Source organism: Neltuma alba, unplaced genomic scaffold (genome assembly GCF_004799145.2).
Source record: "Neltuma alba isolate B1F8T4 unplaced genomic scaffold, ASM479914v2 tig00012648_pilon, whole genome shotgun sequence".
Lineage (NCBI taxonomy): Eukaryota > Viridiplantae > Streptophyta > Magnoliopsida > Fabales > Fabaceae > Neltuma > Neltuma alba.
The window spans coordinates 36,402-58,898 of record NW_021637083.1 but is presented as its reverse complement, the minus strand read 5'-3'; the positions used below and the strand labels follow the sequence as shown (position 1 = coordinate 58,898).

Here is a 22,497-nt window from a genome sequence, read left to right as displayed (position 1 = left end):
ATGGACTATGCCCAAACCAAGCCAGATCCAAACAAGGTATAGTTCCAAAACATGCTCTTTCACTTTCATAAAGATATGTTCGTCTACCTCAATAAGTACTCAACCTCAAAAGTTCCTCGTCGATTCAGTAATTTTTTTCTTTCCTTCTTTTCTTCTTCTTGTGTTTTTTGGCTTGGGTATGGACAAGGAAACTGTCAGTGCAATCCAAATTGTTTAATATAAATAAATAAAGGAAACTGAGGAGTGGTACAAAGAAGGTATACAATAAGTACCTTTGGGTGCCAGGAAAAAAATTAAAACCATGGGCTTTCTCCAAGTGCCCGCCTTACTAGACAACAATGCCTTGCAGTCCTGTTGACAGCTTGTTGCATTAACATTAGATAACTAAGAGAAAGGTCGAGCAAGCTTACCAATAAAAATTCATGAATGTAAGTACCTCTTTGAAGCTTTCCCATCCACAACTTATATATATGAGGGTTTGTGGCAGTGACTGTGTGGTGTTATCCTCTGGTGCCTTGTTTCCAACCTGGACCGAAGCTTCCTTAGCACGCAAACCCAAGGTCTTTTCTCTTCCTTGACTCTTGAGCTCGAGCTGCACTTAACTTGAGTCAGTAACTGGCATATGGCAATACTTTCAATATGAACAAGCTTCATAAGTCTACTGAAAGAACAACCTTTCGGATGATGACAGCACTCTACGCTCTATTGATGATATATTTTGCAATGTATCAACAAGAGATGCGTCTAGTCCTTTCCTGGGAGGATCAATGACAACAACATCTGAGCCCACAAGCCAAGAAAGAGGTTCCTATACAATTTGCAAATGATTCATGAAGTCAGTTTTGAACAACACATGACCCCGACAGAAGCTACAAAACTTCAGGCTCTCTCTTTCTCTCTTGTCCTTGGACATAACAAGACTACATGAAAATATCTACTCAGATTGATGCAAGAAAAATGCAAACCATAATTTGTTTTAATCATCATACTCATATAATTAGAACACTTAAATTTCGGGAGTTGATAAACGAAACATATGACAAGGTTTTAGATATCCAGTACTGACTTTTGAAGCATCAGCATGATGCCAAGTAATGCTACTCTCAATGGTTGCAGGCAAGCGATCAACCGTCTTCTCGAAAGACAGTTTTGACTCTTGTTAATCTCAATGCATTTTACAGATCTGCAAGACAACGACCAAAACTATATATTATCCTAATATAACACAAAGTAACAGTCTAAAATGGATTTTAGAAGTTCAAAACCATCCATATCTTGCCTGCACTTCCTAGTAGCCGCTAATGACAAACCAATGACCCCAGCCCCAGCATATAAATCCGCAACAGATGATCCATATGGAACATACTTCTGCAACTTCTTAAGCAAGATATTGAAAGCCTGGAAGAAAGAAAATCAGGCCAAAGTGATTAGGATTCTCTTAGGCCTCAAGCAACTTTAGATTGGTGTTGCCAATTAATATTTTGCCAATTTCTTATAAGAATGACCACCCAAAGCTCATATGCAAGCAACACAAAAGCCCAAAAGTCAGTAATTTAGACAAGCAAGGCATGAAAAATTTATTGCTTTCATGAATAAGTAGATGGTGACTCTTGGTGCAGAAAAGTATAGTGGACACCAAAGTGCAAACATAAAAGCTTGTTTTCAAGGATCTAGCTTCTCTTCCCCATCAATTACATGCATTCGCTGATTACAAAATAAATTACTAGAAGTCACTGAGTCAGGATCTTCACCCGTGTGTTTGCCTGGCCAAAACTGGAAGGAGCCAAGGACACATCAATGCCACCAACATGTTCCCAAAAATCTCTTTCTCCAAGAAGATGTCTCCATCTATTCCCAAAAATGATCTGCACTACCAAGGAAGCATCCAAAAGGCATGAATCCCGTGAAAATGGCTATGATGCATGTGTGAAACTAGACCAGATACTGTCTAGTAAAAATTAAGAAAGGTCTACACTTCGGAAATTCCAAGCAAATATCACATGCACATGCTACAAATTACAATTGCGCCTGAAACAAGTATATATCCACATTATTCTCATATGCCTCGCGTCTACATGCTATCATTTTCAAAGAAATGCCAAGTTCCAGGTCCAGCATCATTTAGTCACATGAAACAAAATCTGATAATGAGATCTTGGTCCTTTTTCACTGCATTAAACTAGGACAACAGTACTATGTTCCGGCAAGAAACAAAAATGTTGACGATTCGGCCATAACGCAACAACGTGACTTTTAATTTAAAGCATGGTAAAGATAATATATGGCATCCAAAGCCATAGGATACGCAAAAGGGAAAAGCTCTTTTAAGTTATTCAATGTTTTACAGGAACGAATTTAATTGAGCAAAATAAATTCAACAAGAAATAGACGTAGTCCCAACTTCAGCAGACGTCTTCCGATTTCATCAATAGTCATCATTTTGTCTCCGAGTAACAGTATAAACTCACATTGTTTGTGGAAGTCTGGAATTGGCCCACACAGAGTGAATTAAATGGAAACTGCTCCTTGGCCCACCATTTCTCCATAGAAACTGCAATCAATCACATCAAATAATCACTTTGCGTGCGGGCGTGTGCGCGCGCGCGAGAGAGGGAGAGAGAGACAGAGGGCTAGAGAAGAATCCATCTTGGTCAGAGAAACTGATAGAGGAAGAGAGGGGGGGGGGGGGAAAGATGATGCCCAGCTTACATTTGCCAATGCAGTCAGTTTGTCCGACCTGGGTGAATTTTCGTTTCTTGAATTCCAAACTAAAGTGACCTGTACTTTTCCTGAAATAGTTTAAGTCTATAGATTAAATAATGGATAACAATTTGAAAAGGAAATGCCAAATTTTGCATTATTTTGAATAAAGTCACCGTTCTTATATCTTTCTGCGGCAGGAAGAGATGTGTTGTAAGTTGTAACGGCCATCTGCACACGCCCGTCAACGATTAACTTTCAAAGAATTGACAGCTTAAATTGTTACGCCAATTCAGCATCTACCGTAGCCAGTTTAATAACTGTTCACCTGAACGTATCGTAATCGCCAGTACCCTCATCTTCATCATATGGCTGAACTTCCACCTCAGTAATACCTGAAAAGCATTGAGAACAGATATAAGCAACTTGAAAATCAGCTAAATGGACATCCAGTCGACTATGACAAGGGAAAACCTCGTTTAAGCAGGTCCACGGCAGCATTAATATTAGGATGATGAGCTGCGTAAGGAAGGCATGGGAATAAACACGTTAATAATGTCCATTAAGAATGTTTAACCAAGAGGTGACGGCAAAGCAAAACGAATAAATCAGGTTCACGGACCTTTGCAATCCGGAATGTCAACTACGTTATGAGTACCCTCCTCATAAAGTCCGATGAGAGGGTTCGTTGATGAACCGCGCACGGCCAGTTTTGCACGGCATCTCCAACCCCACTTGTAAAAAGCATTAGAATCGATAACAAGTGTGAGGAAGGAAAGAGGAAATAAAAATTGCAAGAATTTTGTTAATGGAGCGAATGACTAACGGAAATACCAGCTTGCAACTATCAAATGTGAAATCCGAAACTCCATATTTTTCAAAGAAATTGGCGGCTTCGTCGACAATAATGGGATGATGGAGATTGAGCTCGTGCGTGCACCCTGAGCAACTGAAAAATCACGACTGTGAGAAAAAATTCCGTATTATGAGTGAATTTAAGTAACAGATAATGGAGGAAGAGAGTAAAGCGTACGATTGAAAGTGCGGGCAGTGAAGAGCACAAGTGAGCGAAGGCTGTGAGGATGTACTAGAGCTTAACGGCAAGGTTAGAGAAGAAGGAGGCGGCGACGAAGGGTGAGTGGGCAAGGCAGCGGTAGCGTGGCAGGTGAAGAGAGGAAAGGAAGGCCGGGTTGAGACAAGGAAGAGGCTCATACCTCCGTCGTACCTGAACCTGAAGTCGCCTGCTTGAGTTGCAAGGCGGGAATGGATAACGGTGAGCAGGACACGCTGTATAAATATTAAATAATATCCCGTGGTTGTTTTGATTGTTTCAGGCTTGGGCTTGGACCAGGCCCATCAGTGAATTAGGGCTAGGCTGGCAGCAGGTTTATTCCCTAGCCCATCAACGATTAGGGCTAGGCTGGCAACAGATTTATTCCCTGGCCAATCAGCGAATTAGGGCTAGGCCGGCAACCGATTGATGCCCTAGCCCATCAATGAATATAGGGCTAGGCTGGCAACAGATTCATGTCAAGTCCTCAACGCTTGTTTTTTTCATGGAAAAAAAAGAAGAAGAAGGACGGTGTACTTGTATCTTTTTCAGCCTGAAATGCGCTGTCATCAATAAAACAAACTGGCTTTAAGAAAGAAAACTTAAAATGGCTAAGCTAATCGATCGAAACAAAATTTCAGGCCCACAATTTGACCGAAACAAAATCTAAACCCGAAAAACCATAATAATAATAATAATAATGGTGGATATTCTGAATTTCAAATCCTTTTTGTTTTATAAATCATATTAAATTACAAACAAATCAGCAAGATATCATATATATTAAAATCATATGGCTACTAACATCACATATTACAGAGTACTTTTAGCAAATCAAAAGTAAAATGTCTGGCCCAAAAAAAAAACAAAAGTAAAATGGGGGATTTACGCTATATTTATTGTATTTTATTAAAATTTTGAGCAGCTTAAATCTCGAGGTTTTATTATTTTATATCTTTTGTATTTATTAGAGAATAATACGTTTAACTCATCAAAAAAAAAAGAGAATAATACGTTTAATACATCCTTTTCGACAGCCATGTTTAAAACAATCAGATGAAAAAGTTCTAGCCACACCCCACGAAAATTGGTCGCGTTGTCCAATGTCCATTAAGTAAAACTTACTCAAGGTTTTCATTAGAAAAAAAGGAAGAAAATAATTATTTGAGGCAAGCTTGCGTGCTTTTGAAACACGCAGAGAAACCTTCAATGATTAAAACAAATAAACAATACAGCACGAAGTTTGAATATGTTCACCGATCGACTCATCCGGCTGCCTGGTTGGCATCGGAAAAGCATTAATAATAATGCTTTCCACATCACCTGGCTATTAGCAGAAAGGAATATTAGAGTTGGGGGGAAAGGAAAAAAGCAGAATTTATACAGAGTTTATCAACATCAATAAATGTATAAGCGGAGAGTGATCATAGTATCATGCCCATGACCGTAGTCAACCAGAAATGCTGCTAAGTGCTGTTGATTCTCTATAATAAGATAACAGCTACCTCAAAGGTCATCATTAGTTTTACGACTGCAAGATCAATCATCAGTACCAAAGTAGCGATCACCAAACTCGCCCATTCCAGGGATGACACGGAACTCTTCGTTTAGGCCAATGTCAATTTCAGATGTTACAATTTTCAAGGACGGAAACCTTTTACACACACATTTGATTCCCTCGGGTGCCTGATTTCGACAAGAGTCCATTAAGATCGGGAGCTGGAAGAAAAAGTATAATTATGATCACATCTATAAAAATGGCATCGAAACTCACAGAAATGAGATTCAGGAATATTATGTGGGATTCCGGAACTCCTTTCTGAACGAGTAACTCAATTGCTTGGCTCGCTGAATTGCCTGCAATTCAAGTTATCAATATCAGCTTTCAATAGCCAGAACAGTGTAAACTTTCAGTGCTTTCAGTAACCATTACACATTTAGACGGGAAAGATTCTAGCAAATCGACTATCCACAACTGAAAAATTTCATGCAGGTCAATAAATTAAGCATTAAGCCTAAAGTCAATCGTGAAAAAGTTAGTTAATTCACTGGGTAATATCAACCAGATTATCGAGATGAATGAAATTAAAATGTGGTCTTTATTTGCTGGTCGTAAATATCTCAGGAGGGAAAGCATACACAAATATGACACAGTAAAGGTGGACAATAAATAAAGGAAGGACGTTTCAAATTATCGAGAGTAGAAGAGCACCTGTAGCAAGGACAGGGTCAAGAAGCAAAATATGACGCTCTGAAATGTCCATGGGAAGCTTCTCGTATATTAACTGCTCAGAGGAGCAAATATTCACAGTTAAATATGAATCACGCGTGTACAATTTTAGAACCAATATAAGAGACAAAGTTTAATGGAGGTCAATTTGACCAAAAACGGAGTTATTAACCTGTTTTCCATAGTCCCCATCTCGGTGAATCAAGATTTTCCCAATTTTAATACCTTGCAACATGCACGTAGTGCATTTTCCATGCTCTCACCACTATCATGCCAAAAAAAAAAAAACAAGGAGAAATATTCATCTCTAGAGGAACTGCCTAAACAGAGTGCAACAGCGAATGATTCTAGCTTAGCATCAAGATTCAAAATGCTCACTGCATGATTAACACACTAACAATGAAAACCCACGATTAATAATCTAACTGCATACAGGAATACTGCATATTACCTGCTTAGTTGTATTTCTATTAGCAGTGTATCATTTAGATATTGGGGTTGCCAAAATTAATACTCAGTTCAAAGCTCACCTTCGAACAATTGAAACACCACACAGTTTCTTGCAGAAGTCAACTCCAGTATAGATAGATCCTGCAAAATAAAGTGGAATTCTAAGTCTACAGATTGCTTGTCATATATGAAAATTTACAATAAAAAGATTGAAAGAGATGTAGATCTGCTTCCATTACATATTAACTAGAAATGTTGCTTTGTTCATAGCATCATTCCCATTCCAAAGCAAGAGAAGAAAAAATGAAGACGGAAAACTTCACATGTGATGGCAAAGATGCATAATTACCTGTTGGAGTAACTACTTGCTTTTCAGTAAACGGCAAATGACCAAGGCCATGCTCAACAACCTGATAATGAAGATCAAGAAAGGCAGTCATGTCCTGTGTTCTGAGTATTAAGGAAGCGAAAACCAATCAAGAATAAAAGTTAGGCAGAGCTATGAGGCATGGAGTACCAGCCGTATAAGTCGATCTGAGTAAAAAGCAAAATCATGCTTTGATATGTCTCGATCACGAATCAATGTATGCATTCCTCGAATCTGAAATTTATCAGCATAAATGGTGAATGATCAGATATAGATGTAACAACTCATTGCAGCATCTTACTGCTTGTAAGCAGGAAAAAGAATTGCGACCTCTACCATTAACTACTATCACCTACGTTCCTTTCATTCTTGGAACCAGGGAGGGATTTTTCACTTTCTTCAGTCATAATCTGTGCATCTATATGATGTGACTTTACCCTTTCCGGCGACAGCACATGGCTTCTGAAATTGATTACCCTAAAATTCTATTTTCTTTACCTAATTATGACAAATCCAACTCCGATTTAATCTTACTTCTTTTATTGTTTATCGTAGAACAAGTAATTCTGCACTCCGAAACTACAGTTCCTTGTATAAACTCATCAAAGATCTGACAATGCAAACAAGTAAAGCTTAAGAATCAGAACATATTCTTTTCCTTCTACATTCAGGAAGAAAAACAAAATAGGAATACGATTAGTGATAATTCTTTAATATGTTCTATAAAAGAGGCATAACAGTCTGCTTCTGAGGGTAGTAAGGATGTCTGAAAGTGATGAATAAAAATTGGTTATTAGGTGATGCTCTCACCATCGAAGCACATCACTACCTGGAATGTTGACTGAATAACATACAGATTAGAGTATATCTTGCACAGATTATGTTGACCAAGTTTTGTCTGGATATGTTGTACAATCAGATCAATGGCAACATGATTATCACTTCCTCGTGGAATGATCACATCAGCATACTTCTTTGATGGATGAATAAAATCATCAAAAGAAGGTTTGACAAACTTTGCATACTGCAGTGGAAAATCATGAATCAAAATTTGGGCACCTTAGGCACAATAAATTGTGATTAACTCACTTTCTTGAGGACTATGAAATTATGGTTCTATTGAAATATTTGAATTTTAGCAAAAATAAAACATTTATAAAAATAGAAGATTCTATCCCTGGCAATGGCAACAAAATACTAATTCAAATACTGGGCTTACCTGTTCAAGAACAGAGCTTACATCCCTACCTCTTTCAACTGTATCACGTCTAATTCTACGAGCAAGTCTTACATCCGCATCTACAGGAAATTAATGAACAAATACAATTTTACCGAGAATCAGACAAATCAGTGGTGTTATCATTACCTATAAAAAGAAAAGGAAAAGATTTGAATTATTTTGTTTATTATTCCGAATACATAAGTGATTACAAGGACTCTTCATAAGACAAGGCCCTATGATCTAGCCAATTGGAATGTGAAATAAAATTGATGGTAAACTTAAACCTTTATAGACTCGGAAATGCGTCATGACAGTTATTAACAGAGTACGATATGAAGCATTCTAGGCATTAATGCCCACACATTTCAGAACACAAGCCATTAAAGCATTGAGCCGAAACCATGCTCTGCTATAGCAATCAAAGCTTATATTCAGGTTCATCATTAGGAAGTAGGGTGGAAAATAGAAATGGATCAAACCTGAATCAACAAAAATTTTCAGGTTCATCAGATCACGTACACGATGGTCATGGAAAACAAGAATTCCCTCTAATATGATGACATCAGAAGCATTGACCTATCAAATAACGTCAACTACAACTTAGCAAAGGGAAAGCAAGAAAAACGAAACAGAGATCCAGAAAGCTAAAAGGTGAAATGAAACAATATGATAAGTTATTAAACTTGTGTGCCAATAAAATATGGCAAGAGATCAACAAGTGTGCATCAGTATATGTCCAATATATGTTAAGGCATCCTGGTGATTTGACAAGTGGACGTCCAGAGTACAATGGTCATAACGAAAATTTATACACAATTAAAGACTATAGATAATTCGAATTGGAATGAATGAAGGAACTTTGCGTATTCCATCGATGAAGGAAGATTTTTTAAGAGTCAAGCCAAGCAATTTGGGAAAGAAAAAGGCAATTGACATGCTTAAACATCTACCTGCCCCAGAACTCTAGATATCATATTTAATATTTACCAAATGCAAGCATATCCTTCAACATGAGTTTGGCTTGATACCTGCCGAAAACTATCAGTAGAGCGCTGGTGCTTCTTAAAGTCATAAATTGGGACTTGGACGCTGTGGCCCCCTAGGAGCTTTCGCATGCAATCTAAAAGCTGCTCGGTGTCAAAAGCGTCTAAAAGGAAAACCAAGGGGTAGTTACCAATTAGCAAGGGATGGAATCAAGAAGCCGGCTTCTATCAACAAGCAGAATAACAGAACAGCCAAGTAGTTGAATAAATTCATACAAACTAAACACGACCAATGCTAATAAATCAAATATATACATATATCCGGTATGAAAAATATGTATATACATATATAGATTACCGGGATGATCAAAATTGTACTCATGCACACGTTCCATTTCTGAAGGCGTCAAACCACGATAAAATGAATCCTAAAAACCACGCAAATCAAACAGATCAGAAAAGTAAAAGCGTTAGAATATAATTTTCCTCGTGTGATAAATATCAAACTGATTAGTGATTACACCAAAAAGTTGCCAGGAAAGAAAGCCAAGACAGAAAACCTGATTGACGAGCACAACTCGATGATCGTGAAGCTGCTGGATAATCATGTCACATACAGTGGTCTTACCCGAAGCAGTACCTCCCGAAACTCCTATACATTAAATCCACCAACACCGTAATGGAATTGAAATGAATGTGGCGCGAAACCGGTCAGCACGAGAATGATTTTTTTTTTGGGGGGGGGGGATATCATGCATGGTTAAAACTTAAAAAGGACAATTAGTTTCAGAAACAACTGACGGAATTCTTTGCAATACGCCTAGAAAGATCAACACTCATGATGTAGCGAAAAGTATGAAAATTACCGATTACGAAAGGCTGTTTGTGAGGAGAATCAGGGGCTAAGGTTGAGCAATCAATAGCAGAAGCAGAGAAACGACGGACAGGAGATGAGTATGAAGCAGGTAGAGACGAACTGCGGCCATCAAGGCGTAGGCCGGAGAAATGAGGCCCTGAAGCGGCCTCCATCACGTGGTTGATCAGACTCGTCCCTTCCGGCATTGCATCGCTCTCTTTATATCGCACTTTTTCGGTGTGGCTCGTAACAGGAGCATGAAACTCTGCATTTGGTCACTGCTCTGAAGCGCTCTGAAGCCTGGCCCTTCGTTCTCCCCCCCCCCCCAAAAAAAAAAAAATTTGCAAATGTACACTCGTCCATTTGCACAAAAATACCAAAAAAAAACTATATTATTATTAATGGCAAGTAATGTTTTATTGTAATTATATTTTTTAATTGATCTTAATAATCTCAATCGATGAAAGTTAAAAATAATTTAATGACTAATTTTTAAAAGTTTCTTATATTTTATATTAACAATCCATGCAATGATGCAAAGAGCGACGAAAAAACTTGTAGTTTAACTTATAAAGATAAAAGATTTTAGATTTGTTTTATTTGGAGTAGTTTTTTTTTTAAAAAAAAAAATTCTCCCATAAATCCCTGCAATATATATGCATGACAAAAGGATGTGGTATTGCGAACGGTCGACACGTGTGATAACTGACAAGTTACAATTTACAACGAACAAGTGAGATTTATCGTTGGTCGTTATTGCGTTGAAGCTAACTACCATGAGGCATGGCGCTCTCTCATTAGATGTGGACGATAATATAACGTTGGCCCCAAAACAAGAAAGGAAAACCAATCCAGATCCAAAGTTATCTCACAAGTCACAACAACTTTTTACTCAGCTAGGGAATACACAAGAAAACAAGAGGAAATATATATCTAACTCTGCTCTCAATTCTCGATAATCATACATAACACTCATGACTCTAAAATTAAAACCCGATTTTGTCTCCTCAAACGCAGAGTTCCGCTCTTCAGATCCTCAATACAAATAACAATGCAAAAATTAGCATGACGTAAACAGTAAGTCCTTGTGAAGCTGAAGCTGCAGAAGTAGAAGCAGGGGAAGACGCCGACGACGACGACGACGAAGAAGAAGAAGAAGAAGGCGTGGAGGGGGCATTCCCAGCAACTGTTGCAATCTTCACCTTCATGCCTTGTGCGCAGTGGCCGGCGGTACCACAAGCGAAGTACCTCGTGCCTGCGTTGTTCAATTTTACGACATCGTTCCCGCTGCTCATGGAGTTCACTGGATTGCTAATATCACAGCTCTTGAAGTCACTCTCACTTCCCAGTTCAACCACACTATGCAACCCAGAACTGTACTTGAAAACTGCTAGACAAGACTTGATGTTTTATGAATTTTAATGAAACCGGGTAAAGGAAGAAGCTTTAACGAATTATGGAGGAAAAAGAAACGTACCGAGTTGATCGCCGACCTTGAATGTTTTTCCTGAGGACCATGTGTTAAAATCTGTGGATTCATCCCAACCTTGGCTTCCACCAACATCGTATTGAGTTGCAAAGGCTTCCTTTGCGAACAAAGCAGCGATCAATGCCAAGAGGATTGTGTTCTTCCGCCCCATGTTTTTCTTTCGTGGGTCTCTCCCTCTGCTCTGTTACTTCTGGTTCGCTGGGTTGTGTTCGAGGATTAATGATCTCCAACTATTTATACAGGCTAGCGGTAAGAAAATTAAGCCTCGCTGTCAACATAAAACAGTTTGTTTCTTCATATTATCAGCCGAAAACAATTTTAAATTGGGGGTCGTTATAAAGTAACGTGCTGAATTGTTAATATGTAGTGTATAACATAAAGAGTTCAGCTTAGTTGGATCAACATCACCTGGTCATTTCTTTAATTCCAGGGCAAAACAAAGGCAAGCTTCTTTTGTGGCTCACACTCTAGTTTCAGAATTTAGATTGCCCGCTAAGCAAATTCTGGTAGATACCAAGACTGCCAAAGCTTAGCGTTCAAACAAAGGGATCATACTTCTCTTTAAGCATGGCTAGTCTGGAAACTCAAATTTTCAATTCAGACGACCGACTTATCTGGAAATTTCGATCAAAGCTTGTAAGGGGAGTAAGTTAATGTATAACGTGCATAAGTTTAGTTAGTTTATCTGACGGCTGGTTCATTAGTTGCATTATGGAAGCAGAAAGTATTTGTGAAGGAAAATTTTCATTTTCCTGCTTCGATTGGCAATCTATCTAATATTATTTATAAAAGAACGTTTTATAGTAGTATGACCATTTCTTTGTGCATTATCTTAATTTATCATATCCAATATTTTTTTTAAATTAGTTTTGTCTCATGATTCTGTGCAATCGCACAGGGTAATTTCAATTTAGACATAGTTTTGTGATAATGCAGGGAGCATTTTAGATGCCAACTGGCTAATGAGATTCATTTTCTTCAGCATTTACTTTGTTTTGTATTAACCTGAGCATGAACTAGAGGTAGTTTAAGTTGAAGCAGAGACAGCCTAGCCTGGGCCAGGAGTCCAACCGGATAGATGGGTTCTGAAGGCATCATGCCCATGCAAAAATGAAGTTGCTAAAGCCCAAAAAATAAATAGAAAAAAAGAAGAAAGTTGATCAGTAACTAGATAACTTAGATTTGATCATATAGATAACCCAATACATCGCATTTTTGTAAGATGTAGTAGTAGTAGTATGAACTTTTAAGCCGAGTTTTGCTGCATTAAGTATCAAACTGGCGCTTAAAGAATGCAAGAACCTCATTGTACACTAAGTCCCTGGCATTAAATGCCATGACGTAGTCGGCATGAGCATAGTCCTTAATGAACTGAACACTAAGCTTATCAACATCATGGAACTTGAGGGCATCAAGTAAGCTGTCAACATCAAGAACATCAGATAGAGCATCTCGTCCTCCATAGCTAACAAAGAGAGGGAGGTTATGGGGAATGTTGGAAAGGTTATAAAGCGGAGGGAATGCTTCTCCATAATGCATTATATTGTAGTCTGGTCTCTCGTAGTTGAATTTCGCCAGAACCCCATGCCTAACAGCTGCCACAAATTGCTTGTCCTGGTCAGTCATATCTGAAATTAATGGATATATAATAACCTGCACTGGCAAAGGTAAAATCTTACTCTGAGCCAAGTGGACCATGTTCTTTGTTGATGTCGGCTGGGGTTCATTACTCAAGAACAGATCAACGGTGGAAGAGTTGAGACAGCAATTTTTACCAGTCAGTGCAGTTAACAAGTCGTAGCAGTCTACTCCTGGGTGAGCGCAGAGAGCATTCACAAAAGCAGCAACAGGCAACCTAAACATGATAATGATTACATTTACATTTGATAAATGGGGTTTTCAAGTTGTAACAAGGATGGCTTCTAGTTTTATGGAGTAAAGTTGTAGTATTTTCTCACCCACGGGGATTAAACTCTGCCAGACCGAACAAGGTAGTGATCTGTTTGGCAAAATACAAGGAATAATACCATGAATTAGGAAATGTCACTGGTTTGCCTTTATGTCTCAAGTATTTATGGTTGCATAATAATAAGAGAGGTTACTGATGGTCTCCCCCCCCCCCCCCCGGCCCTTTTTTACCTCACCAACGAAAGATTTCGCAGCCAAAACTCCAAGTGCGGTACTCATATGGCTCAGATAAGCAATGGGGCTCAACAAGGCTGCTGATCTCAGCTGGTTCACTAAGTTCCCTTCTGTGAAAGATGCCAAAGCTATCAAAGTTCCCTGGCAAACACGGTTTTCGATTTCAGTGACTATTCAGCTGGTTCATATTTCATACACAGGGTTTGTGATGCTGTACCTGAGAATGGCCGATGTAATTAATCTTCTGCTCTGTTTGGCTGAACACGTAATCAAAAACGGCTGGTAGATCATAGCTGACCAGCTCGTCCCAAGACCAATTCCAGAAGTCCTGTCATTTTCACCATTTAAAATCAAAAGGAAACCTTTTTTCCTGGAAAATTACAGCAAAAGAAAAATAAAAAAGAAAAGAAAGATAAAAACAAACCGGGCTGGAAGGGTCCAGAGAGATATGTTGGCGGCTGTATCTGGTTCCTCTGGTGTTAACAATCCATACGTCGAAGCCATTATCAGCCAGAATGAAGGGCAAGCTTTGTTCCGGTGGATTCAGAAGCCATGTCATTCCATCCTGCAACAGCTCCAACGTTGTCGTTTAGTGATCATCAAGGCAGGCACGCGATGTTATTAATATATATTTAGCATCAGAGCCATAATCATAACTCCTTGCAACATAATTATTATGCTTCATGAAAGATGAGATTCGACTAAAATTGCACGTCGCACCGACCCATTTAACATTTGCTTTGCTGCTAGGCGTGGGAATCTATAGATAAACATAGAAGAAACTTGAAGCCATGATCATCTGTCTTCCACGAAGCCAGATGCGACAAGGGCACATTTGAAAGTGCGGCCATTTAATTATGGCAAGTGATCATTTATGTAGCATTTGTTGTAGATTATAAGATTCCAGCTTTCATTATTCTGCTTTTGAAATACAATATTCCGTACGAAGGAGACAGATTGCTACATGTCCACTTATAATAGCCGTTTGCCCTGCTTCCCTGCACATAATCAAGAGTCAAGAGTAACGGCTACCTAGTACCTAGTATGCATATGCTGATGATAAAATGTTATCCTCGAATTTCATGCCTGTGCTTGGAATCTGTCCTACAGGAGGGGGCAAAACACTTCTGAAACAGGATGTTAACAGAGAGTTACGGGATCAATGTCCGAAGATCCCGGAACACACCCTATGCGTCAAACATCTTTAGGCAGCTTAATCATGTGGTAGCTTAGGCGCTTAGCTTACCCATCAAGGGCAACGTTAAAGTAACCCGACCCGACACATGATGAGCGTCACTCGCGCTATGATTTATAGGCAAGGAGGGAAAAAGGGTAACCTAGAAAGCGACTTTAGAGCCATAGTGTAACGAACGCGGAAGTGGACCCTTTTGGTCACTTGGACCAAGGACAGCGTCAACTTCAAGCAGATACATATGATATTTGTCTGGCTGGATTTCCAGTTACCGATACAAGTTATATCAGATTGAATCTGGAAGATGGATCACCGGGACACTTACCACGAGCACTCCATGTTGTATAATGACAGGCTGCTTCTTCGTCGCATTGTGTTCTCTTGCCTCTTCTCTGCCTTCTGGGATCCTCTGCAAACTAAGAATGTACCCATCCTTGGTTGTAACCTGTAACACAAACGTGATTCATTCTTTTAAGCATTTGTTAACCAAGTTTTAAGATATCATGACTCTGAAATCTTACTTTAAGTTCATGGCATTTGTAGCCATGCACAGTGACCGAAGATGCACATATGCCATCTGCTAGAGGCTCAGTTGGAGCAGAGAAAGCTCTCCGCGATGCCAATGCGCCATGAGCTTCAACAGTTATGAGTAGGACGCAAAGAGAGAAAGCAGCAAGAAAACCCATGGAGCCCTGGGGAGCGATGCTTGGTGCAGAATTGAGATTGAGGGGTGCCCTATATGTAGGAGAAGAAAGATGGGATGAAACAGAAAAAGAGGCACAGGATGGGAAACCAAGCTGGTTGCTTTGCTTTCTTTTTGAATCTCTTTACTTTTGCAACTGACTATAATATTTATTGGCCAAAAGTAAAACATTTGTTCACATTGTGGGGGACCCATTTAGGGTCTTCTTTCTTATCGATGAGCAAAGTAGGATCTCATGGACTTGGACTTGAATCAACAGAGTCATGCCAGAGCAAAGTCTGAAGCTCTGCTAGCATGGTATGGGCATGGGTTTGGTTTTTATCTACTTTGAATTCTGCTTTGGGTCCATCTTCCTCTGTTAGGACGAAGCCGATTGAGAAAGAGAGACTTCGTGTTCTGCTTCTGAGATTGATTACCATTCATCTTGAGAATCCGTGCGCTTCAAGTTCGAAGGAAAATTGATTTAAAGCCATATCTTCTTTTTATTCGACATGTAAAAGAAGTGCGCATTCAATTTGAATCACAGAAATAGTTCTTGAGGTGAGAAAATAAAGTTCGGTCAACAGTGGAAATTAAGATATACTGCTTTCATGAAAGTTAGTCAAGACTCAAGACTGCTTAATTTCTGGAGTGTTCATTTTATACCGAACAATGGATGCACGAGCTTGCTTCTCCCATCGCAAGCTGGGGTCATATCCGTGTAAAATGACTTCGCATTCATGGTCTCGAACAATGTTACAGTACACGCAAGAAAATATTTTCCTTTTTTTTAAAAAGAAAATCTCGATCTAATGAAGAATGATCTTGTTTAATTATGGCTTTTCTTAGCCATTCGGTTCTCAATCTTTAAGAGAATCTTTCTTTTTTTGGCTAAAACATAGATATGCTTTTATTGGAATCTTGATTCATTACGTATGAGAAATTAATTTTTTTTCGCTAGACTCAATTCTATTGGTGACAATTGTTTTGTCTCTTAAATCTCTTGCTTCTTCTTTTATAAGCCTTTTCTTTTTCCGGCCGTTTTTTTCTGGGCCATTTGATATTTAAATAGTCCGCGCATGAGGTTTTATGAGCTCGTGAATTCCGGCCTTTTGTCAAAATGACCAAAAGGCCCAACTTGGCCCAACTTCAGAATTCTGAGGTGTTGCAATGGGGTGCATGCGTCTCGTTTTTTTTTTTGGTGGCATGTAGTGAATTCTTTAACCATGGATTAAACATGGGCAAAAAATCCATTTACCTTGCACTGCGAAAAAATAGGAAAACATATTCTTTAGCCCAGTCCGTCGGAAAAAACATTGGAAAATAATACTTTTCCCTCTTCTAAATATAAAAGCCTATTTAACTAATTTATAGATATTTGAAGTTAAATTAATTATTTACTATTATTATATAGTGGCTGATTGGATATTCAAAATAATCCAAACATCCTGGTTTTGCCGTGAGGGCCAAGTGGGAAGAATTAAGAAAGAGTGAGAATGACTTTGAAATCGATTAAAGATAATGTGAGAAAAAACATTAAAGGAGACAAAATTAAAGTCTTGTATTTGTAAATAGGAGGTGTCTAGATTAACTTTTTAAAGATGACTTTACTGTATAAGAGGGGAAAATATGAGAAGAATTTTGTATCACTTATGTAAAAACACCTTTTTTTAATTACTTTCCAAGAATGCCAAACGCCCTCTAACTAACTAGATTCCATATTTGGAATCAACCGTTCCTTGTCCAAATGAAGTTACAAAACACTTCTCCCACCCTCAAATTGTTGAGCAATTAGTAATTTTAGCAAGACCTCGACTCCCAACAACTTCAGCTAATCACACCTGCAGCTATTAATCATTGATTGCTGGCACCAAGCTCTTATTTTAGACAAGAATAATATAAATGATTCAAAACTTTCCATTAATGTACGCTCGAGTCACGAACGCTGAATTGCAGGTTGTCAACCAAATAAATTTCATTATAAAAAACACAGTCCAACAAGAGACAGCCACTTTGATTGATTATGACAGCAAAATCCTATTGCAATATTGGCATAGAGCATCTTTCCCTCTTAACGATATACAAGATGTCAGCTCATATCGTCTGGGTTCTTTACCCTTATGTCTTAAGATATACACTATCAAACAGTCTAACCTTCAGCGAGTAAGACACTTTATTTTCATCAGATTCCAACAGGATTCAAATTTTTCCATTGGCTACTACTGCAGGACTCATCCTCCTCTTCCTCTCCCTGAAGCTACGGCATGAAACCAAGCTCGGAAGGCAACCCTGCATCGATTTCACTGAGTTCTCTTTGGTTGACACAGGATCCCCATTTGGGGTTCTTTCACTGGCACACACAGAGTTAGTCCCTGAGATGTAAGGAGTGCTTCCTGAAGATTTTGAAAGAGTGTCATTTATACTTAACTTTGCTTCCTGCTTTTCATTACCCATGTTTTGGTTACTTAAGTGGTTTACATCAGGATAATGGTCCTCTCTAATACTCTCTCGAAAAAGCTCCAACAGGTTCTTTTTCTTTCGAGATGGAGGTCGCCCAGGCGTAGAACCAGGAGTTCTGTTCTCAAAAGGAGATTTATTCACATTAGAGGTTCCAAATGGGTGAACTGGAGTGTTGCCACGAGATGGAGTAAAGTCTGGAAAAAGAGGAAAAAGACATTAAGAAATCAAAGCTCATTTGGATGAATAAGGGTCTCATTATCCTTCACTGATTTAGAATAATAAAGATTTTCGTTTTAAGCCATGTTTGGCTTGCTTTGATTTTTTCCCTTCGCATATATTCAATGCAAAGTTTAACGTGGCTGAGAAGTGGGAAGTATCATTAGGAAAAGCATGGAATTCTTACCACCATTAACGCTGTAGAAATCGTCTTCACAGTCAGAGTCTAAGCAGGGCTTGGAGTCAAAAAATGTTTCCTCTTTGCTACCTGTATAAAGGAAAAATTCCAAGTTATAACAATCTGCTCACAAGTGCGTCACATATAGTTTGTTTCTACATTGGATGTTTACAGGTGACTTGGTTTTAAGGGCGGACTTGCTATTAATTCACACTGACAACTTATGATGTAACAATCACAAAATATGCAGCAGATTGTAAATATGGCTTACACGTCCAACACTAATTTCCCATCTCACATTTTGCTATAAGAAGGCATTAATTAAATGGACACCAACACAGTATTGTCCTCATCTCTGTGTCAATACAGAGCAAGCTTTTACAGCCAATAAATATCTTTCATCTAACTTACAGAAACTGAAAGCTCTTGCTTTCTTCCCCCTCAATAAACCAAGCCCTCATCTTATGGTGGTCCATTCCTACAGTCCGGCACAAGGAGCAGTCAAGAAGCATAAGATTACAGCTATGCAAATTAATGTTATTCCAGTATTTGAGGGCCAAATACACAGCTTTGCACCCAATAAAATGTCGCTGAACATTACTCTAGGGACTAGATGGTGTCTGGCAAGATACAAGGAGTTTAGGTAAACCCAGCTTTCCATTCCAAACAAACCAGCAGGAACAGAACAAGTTCAGGTAGTGAAATATAACCATATAACTTCATGGAAACTTTGTTGCTTTGCTTTCTCATTTTACAAGGATAGCAAATTCATATAGGCAATATCACCGTATATGCTGAGAGAAAAGAAAGAAGTATTCTCAGTATCTTGGAATGCCTAGTTTTAAGCAGCAGGAATGTAACAAATCGATCCGGACAAAATTTGTCATAATAAGTGCACAATGAACCCGATTAATTAGCACCAATACCATTGCTTTGATGGTGTTCATTCAATATAATCCACAAGCGTGTACACCATATCAGAAGAAGTCAGACCATACGAACAGAATATATTCTCTTCTATTTTAGAGCAGATTGAGAAAAAAAGCATCTTTCCGCACACCGCACAAACATTCAATAAACGATCGGATAATAAGGTTCGGATTTCTGCTAACATGTAAAATAACAAAATAAAACCTTGAAACACCCCACACCACTTAAATCATACGTTAAGAGGAATCGCAGAAATATTCACAAGAGTGTTGAGCTTATCTCCTGATAAGAAATATATTAATAAAAATAGTATATATGTATCAAGAGAGAAGAGTGAAGACGATTAATCAAATAAAGTTGGGGTCCTTCAAAAAGCCAAGCAAAAGTAGAAAACAACCCAATAACCTCTTATAAGCCAGACAGCTTTTGAAGTAACAAACCCACAAGGACCATACCATAGTCTCTGAAGGCAGTGGTTGACCGAGTCGGCGACCTCTGAGACTTGATATCGTCGATCCGAAAGTTGTCATCATGGTGCTTTTCCTTAACAGGCGATGGTGGAATCATCAGATTCTCAGTCTTTGACCCGAATGACAGCCCCAGTTTCATGTCCGCCTCCGTATTTCTACGGACTGAAGCACAAGAACCCATCACTCAAAAGACGATTAGTTTCCGATCATCACAGACCCCGGTAAGAGTTATCCAAAGAGAAAGAGAGCAAGGGGTAAAGGAGACGCAAGAGAAAGAAGAACGAAGGAGGAAGTGGAGGATGTTTTTTATGGCGTTATAACAAAGGCGAGGAAAATGCCTTCAGAAGAAAACTCGCCCACTGGGGGGAGAAGAATGAGACAATGAGTGAAAGGAAACGAAGATTGGGCTTGAAAGGGAGGTTATGTCGCAATGTGTGCTACTGCTACTGTATAAATGAATCGTATGGCGATTCACAGGGATGGGCCCCACCAATCCAGAAAGTGAACAGTTTCTGCAAGGATTTCAGAGTCCGTTCGTAATAACGAAAGATCGAAACTTTAGGGAATAATAATGAGATATTTTTCCCCGATTAGGGAGAGCTAACCTCGTAGTAATTGATTTGAATTATCATGTTCATGGGAACTTGCTCTTTTAAAACGTTTGCGTTAAACGATGAGTACGCTGGATTAGGAAATTGGTTTTTTGGGCCAAAGCTGGATTAGAAAATTCAAAAATGAATTTTAACAACTGTAAAATGTAAATACTAACGATTTGTGTGGTTCTCTATTAAGAGTGGAATCTTTTGGCTTTCCGGAAAGCCTCCAATACAACAGTGGTCCTGCCATTGCACTTCCAAACAAGCATAGTAATTTTTCTTTAATTATTACTTCTTCTGTCTTTTATTGTAAGATTTAATTTTTTTGGATGGTTTCTTTCTTTTTATAAGATTTTTTTTGAGTTTGTCTGAACATTTAATACAGTACTAGTATTACTTATTTTACCTTTAATTTAATATATTTAATATATTCTCTTTCCTCATTTATCTTATCATTACTCTCTCACATTTATCTATTTATATATATGAGTATATTTAAAAAAAACTGTATTTGTTACATATTAATTGTATTTAACTAATTTGAAGCGTATTTGCTACGTATTAATCAGAGCAGCAGTGGACTGGCGGTGTAATTTGGATGCATAATAAAAATATTAGAAAATATTAGAATACGTTAAAAAAAAGGAAAAAGAAAAAAGAAACTGGCAACTGTCAAACTTGTCAAGTCTATACACAGACACTGCTGTAACTTTTTAACTTCCTTTGGGTGCAGTTTGACCAGCGGCAGCAGGGAAAAAATGGTAGATTATTTAATATAGTGTATGGCTAATTTGACTAGTCTCTTTATAGTTGGCAAAAATAAATAAATAAAGGTCTCTTTATATGTATTTACGCATGAGAAAAATATTAGGGAATAATAAATTTTCTAGTGAAAGATGAGTTGTAATGTGAAAACTCATTATTATATCACATACGGTACGCGCATCTTACAGAAATAATGGCCAAACAAAACCATCACGCTTTGTTCTTTTTGGGGGAAAAAATTCATCACACGATTATGGGCATCATAATTTCCCATTTTGAAATGAATGTATGTAAATCGACCTCGTTAGATTTAATTAGGTTTCAATAAATGCATGTTACCATGTTAGCCATATAAAATACTCTAGATTGACACATATTAATTGATCTGTCCTGAATTATTAATTAGCTTCTTCACCCCAACAGTGAAAAGGTAAGTTGAATATTGAGGTCGGGGCCAGTAATTTTCGCGTGAATTATGCTCGTTTGGGCGGCTGTCATACTTAATCAAAAGGAGAAATTGCGAGCTACTTCCAGACCGAGAAATAGAAAGAGCAAGTGAAATGACAATTCTAGCCGGCCGACCAGGGATGAGTCAGCTTAAATTAACACATGGGATGATTGATCAGAAGAAGACAAAAGGAGACAAATAATCAAATGGCATTAACAAATATTCCGAAGAGTTGATAGACTAATTTAAATAGATTTTAAAAATAAATTAAATTAGTTATTTATAATAAACAGGTGTTGTTTTCTTTAAAATATCTATAGTAATTAAGTTTGTTAGTTAAAACTATCATTATTAGAAAAACTATCTTAAAAAAATAAATAAATATAAAAGACAGAGTATAATGAGATTTTATATTTATAATCAAAATAATAGTCAAACCAAATTTTATATTAAGGATAAGTAATGGATAAAACCAAATCTCGTTTCTGGTTGCAGTCATATCAATATTCAACTTTAGGATTCACATATTTCCACTTTGTTATTATTGGAGAGAAATAAATTAAGAGATTGTGACATAAAATGAGCTGGGTTAGCGTCAGCCTGAAAACGATCGAAAAACGATGTAGACGTGTAACAATAATGTCATCTCCAAGTGCTGAATTCACGCGAGATTCCTAACTTCAGCCGTCACTATACATCGCCACATTTCGACTCAATTTAATTTACAGCTATGGAATCAATAATATCGCCGCATTTTCTATCTGTTTTTCAAATCTAATTATAAATATTATATTCAGCTGCACTATTAATATTATGAACTAAATGGTTTGCTCTTGGGGGAAAACGGGCGGGGCGTATATATTGTCGGGCGTATGAACATAGGATGGGGATGGACATAATGGGGCATGGGGCATGAGTTCATGGAATGACAACTGCTTTATTTGTATGGTGATCACAGTGAATCGTCATTATACTTAATTGGGCATTAAATGATTCAAGGCGGGTTAGTTATTTGTCGCTTTCTTCTATTCCTTTCATTTTATTCTCATTTTCCCTCTTAAATAGAGTAG

General features: G+C 38.1%; 3 protein-coding genes and 2 pseudogenes across 3 annotated transcripts; all 5 read right to left on the bottom strand.

Moving 5' to 3' along the window:
• Positions 1-272: 272 nt before the first annotated feature.
• LOC114729594 (uncharacterized RNA methyltransferase pc1998-like) lies at positions 273-3,936 on the bottom strand (annotated as a pseudogene).
• Positions 3,937-5,290: 1,354 nt separating this feature from the next.
• On the bottom strand, positions 5,291-10,065 carry LOC114729589 (uridine kinase-like protein 1, chloroplastic; annotated as a pseudogene).
• A 657-nt stretch (positions 10,066-10,722) lies between these two features.
• Positions 10,723-11,548, bottom strand: LOC114729600 (mavicyanin). The gene is made up of 2 exons (XM_028916625.1): positions 11,337-11,548; positions 10,723-11,246 (listed from the first exon to the last, which is right to left on the bottom strand). The coding sequence occupies exons 1-2, from the start codon at positions 11,497-11,499 to the stop codon at positions 10,888-10,890; spliced, it is 522 nt and encodes a 173-aa protein (XP_028772458.1). The 5' UTR covers positions 11,500-11,548; the 3' UTR covers positions 10,723-10,887.
• Positions 11,549-12,524: 976 nt separating this feature from the next.
• LOC114729593 (triacylglycerol lipase 2-like) lies at positions 12,525-15,804 on the bottom strand. Its single transcript, XM_028916619.1, has 9 exons — positions 15,653-15,804; positions 15,204-15,417; positions 15,008-15,127; positions 13,915-14,055; positions 13,708-13,818; positions 13,488-13,631; positions 13,307-13,347; positions 13,028-13,203; positions 12,525-12,943 (listed from the first exon to the last, which is right to left on the bottom strand). The coding sequence occupies exons 1-9, from the start codon at positions 15,802-15,804 to the stop codon at positions 12,615-12,617; spliced, it is 1,428 nt and encodes a 475-aa protein (XP_028772452.1). The 3' UTR covers positions 12,525-12,614.
• Positions 15,805-17,314: 1,510 nt separating this feature from the next.
• On the bottom strand, positions 17,315-19,979 carry LOC114729599 (uncharacterized protein At3g27210). The gene is made up of 3 exons (XM_028916624.1): positions 19,604-19,979; positions 18,228-18,308; positions 17,315-18,018 (listed from the first exon to the last, which is right to left on the bottom strand). Exons 1-3 carry the CDS (start codon positions 19,797-19,799, stop codon positions 17,564-17,566), a joined length of 732 nt encoding a protein of 243 aa, XP_028772457.1. The 5' UTR covers positions 19,800-19,979; the 3' UTR covers positions 17,315-17,563.
• Positions 19,980-22,497: the final 2,518 nt, after the last annotated feature.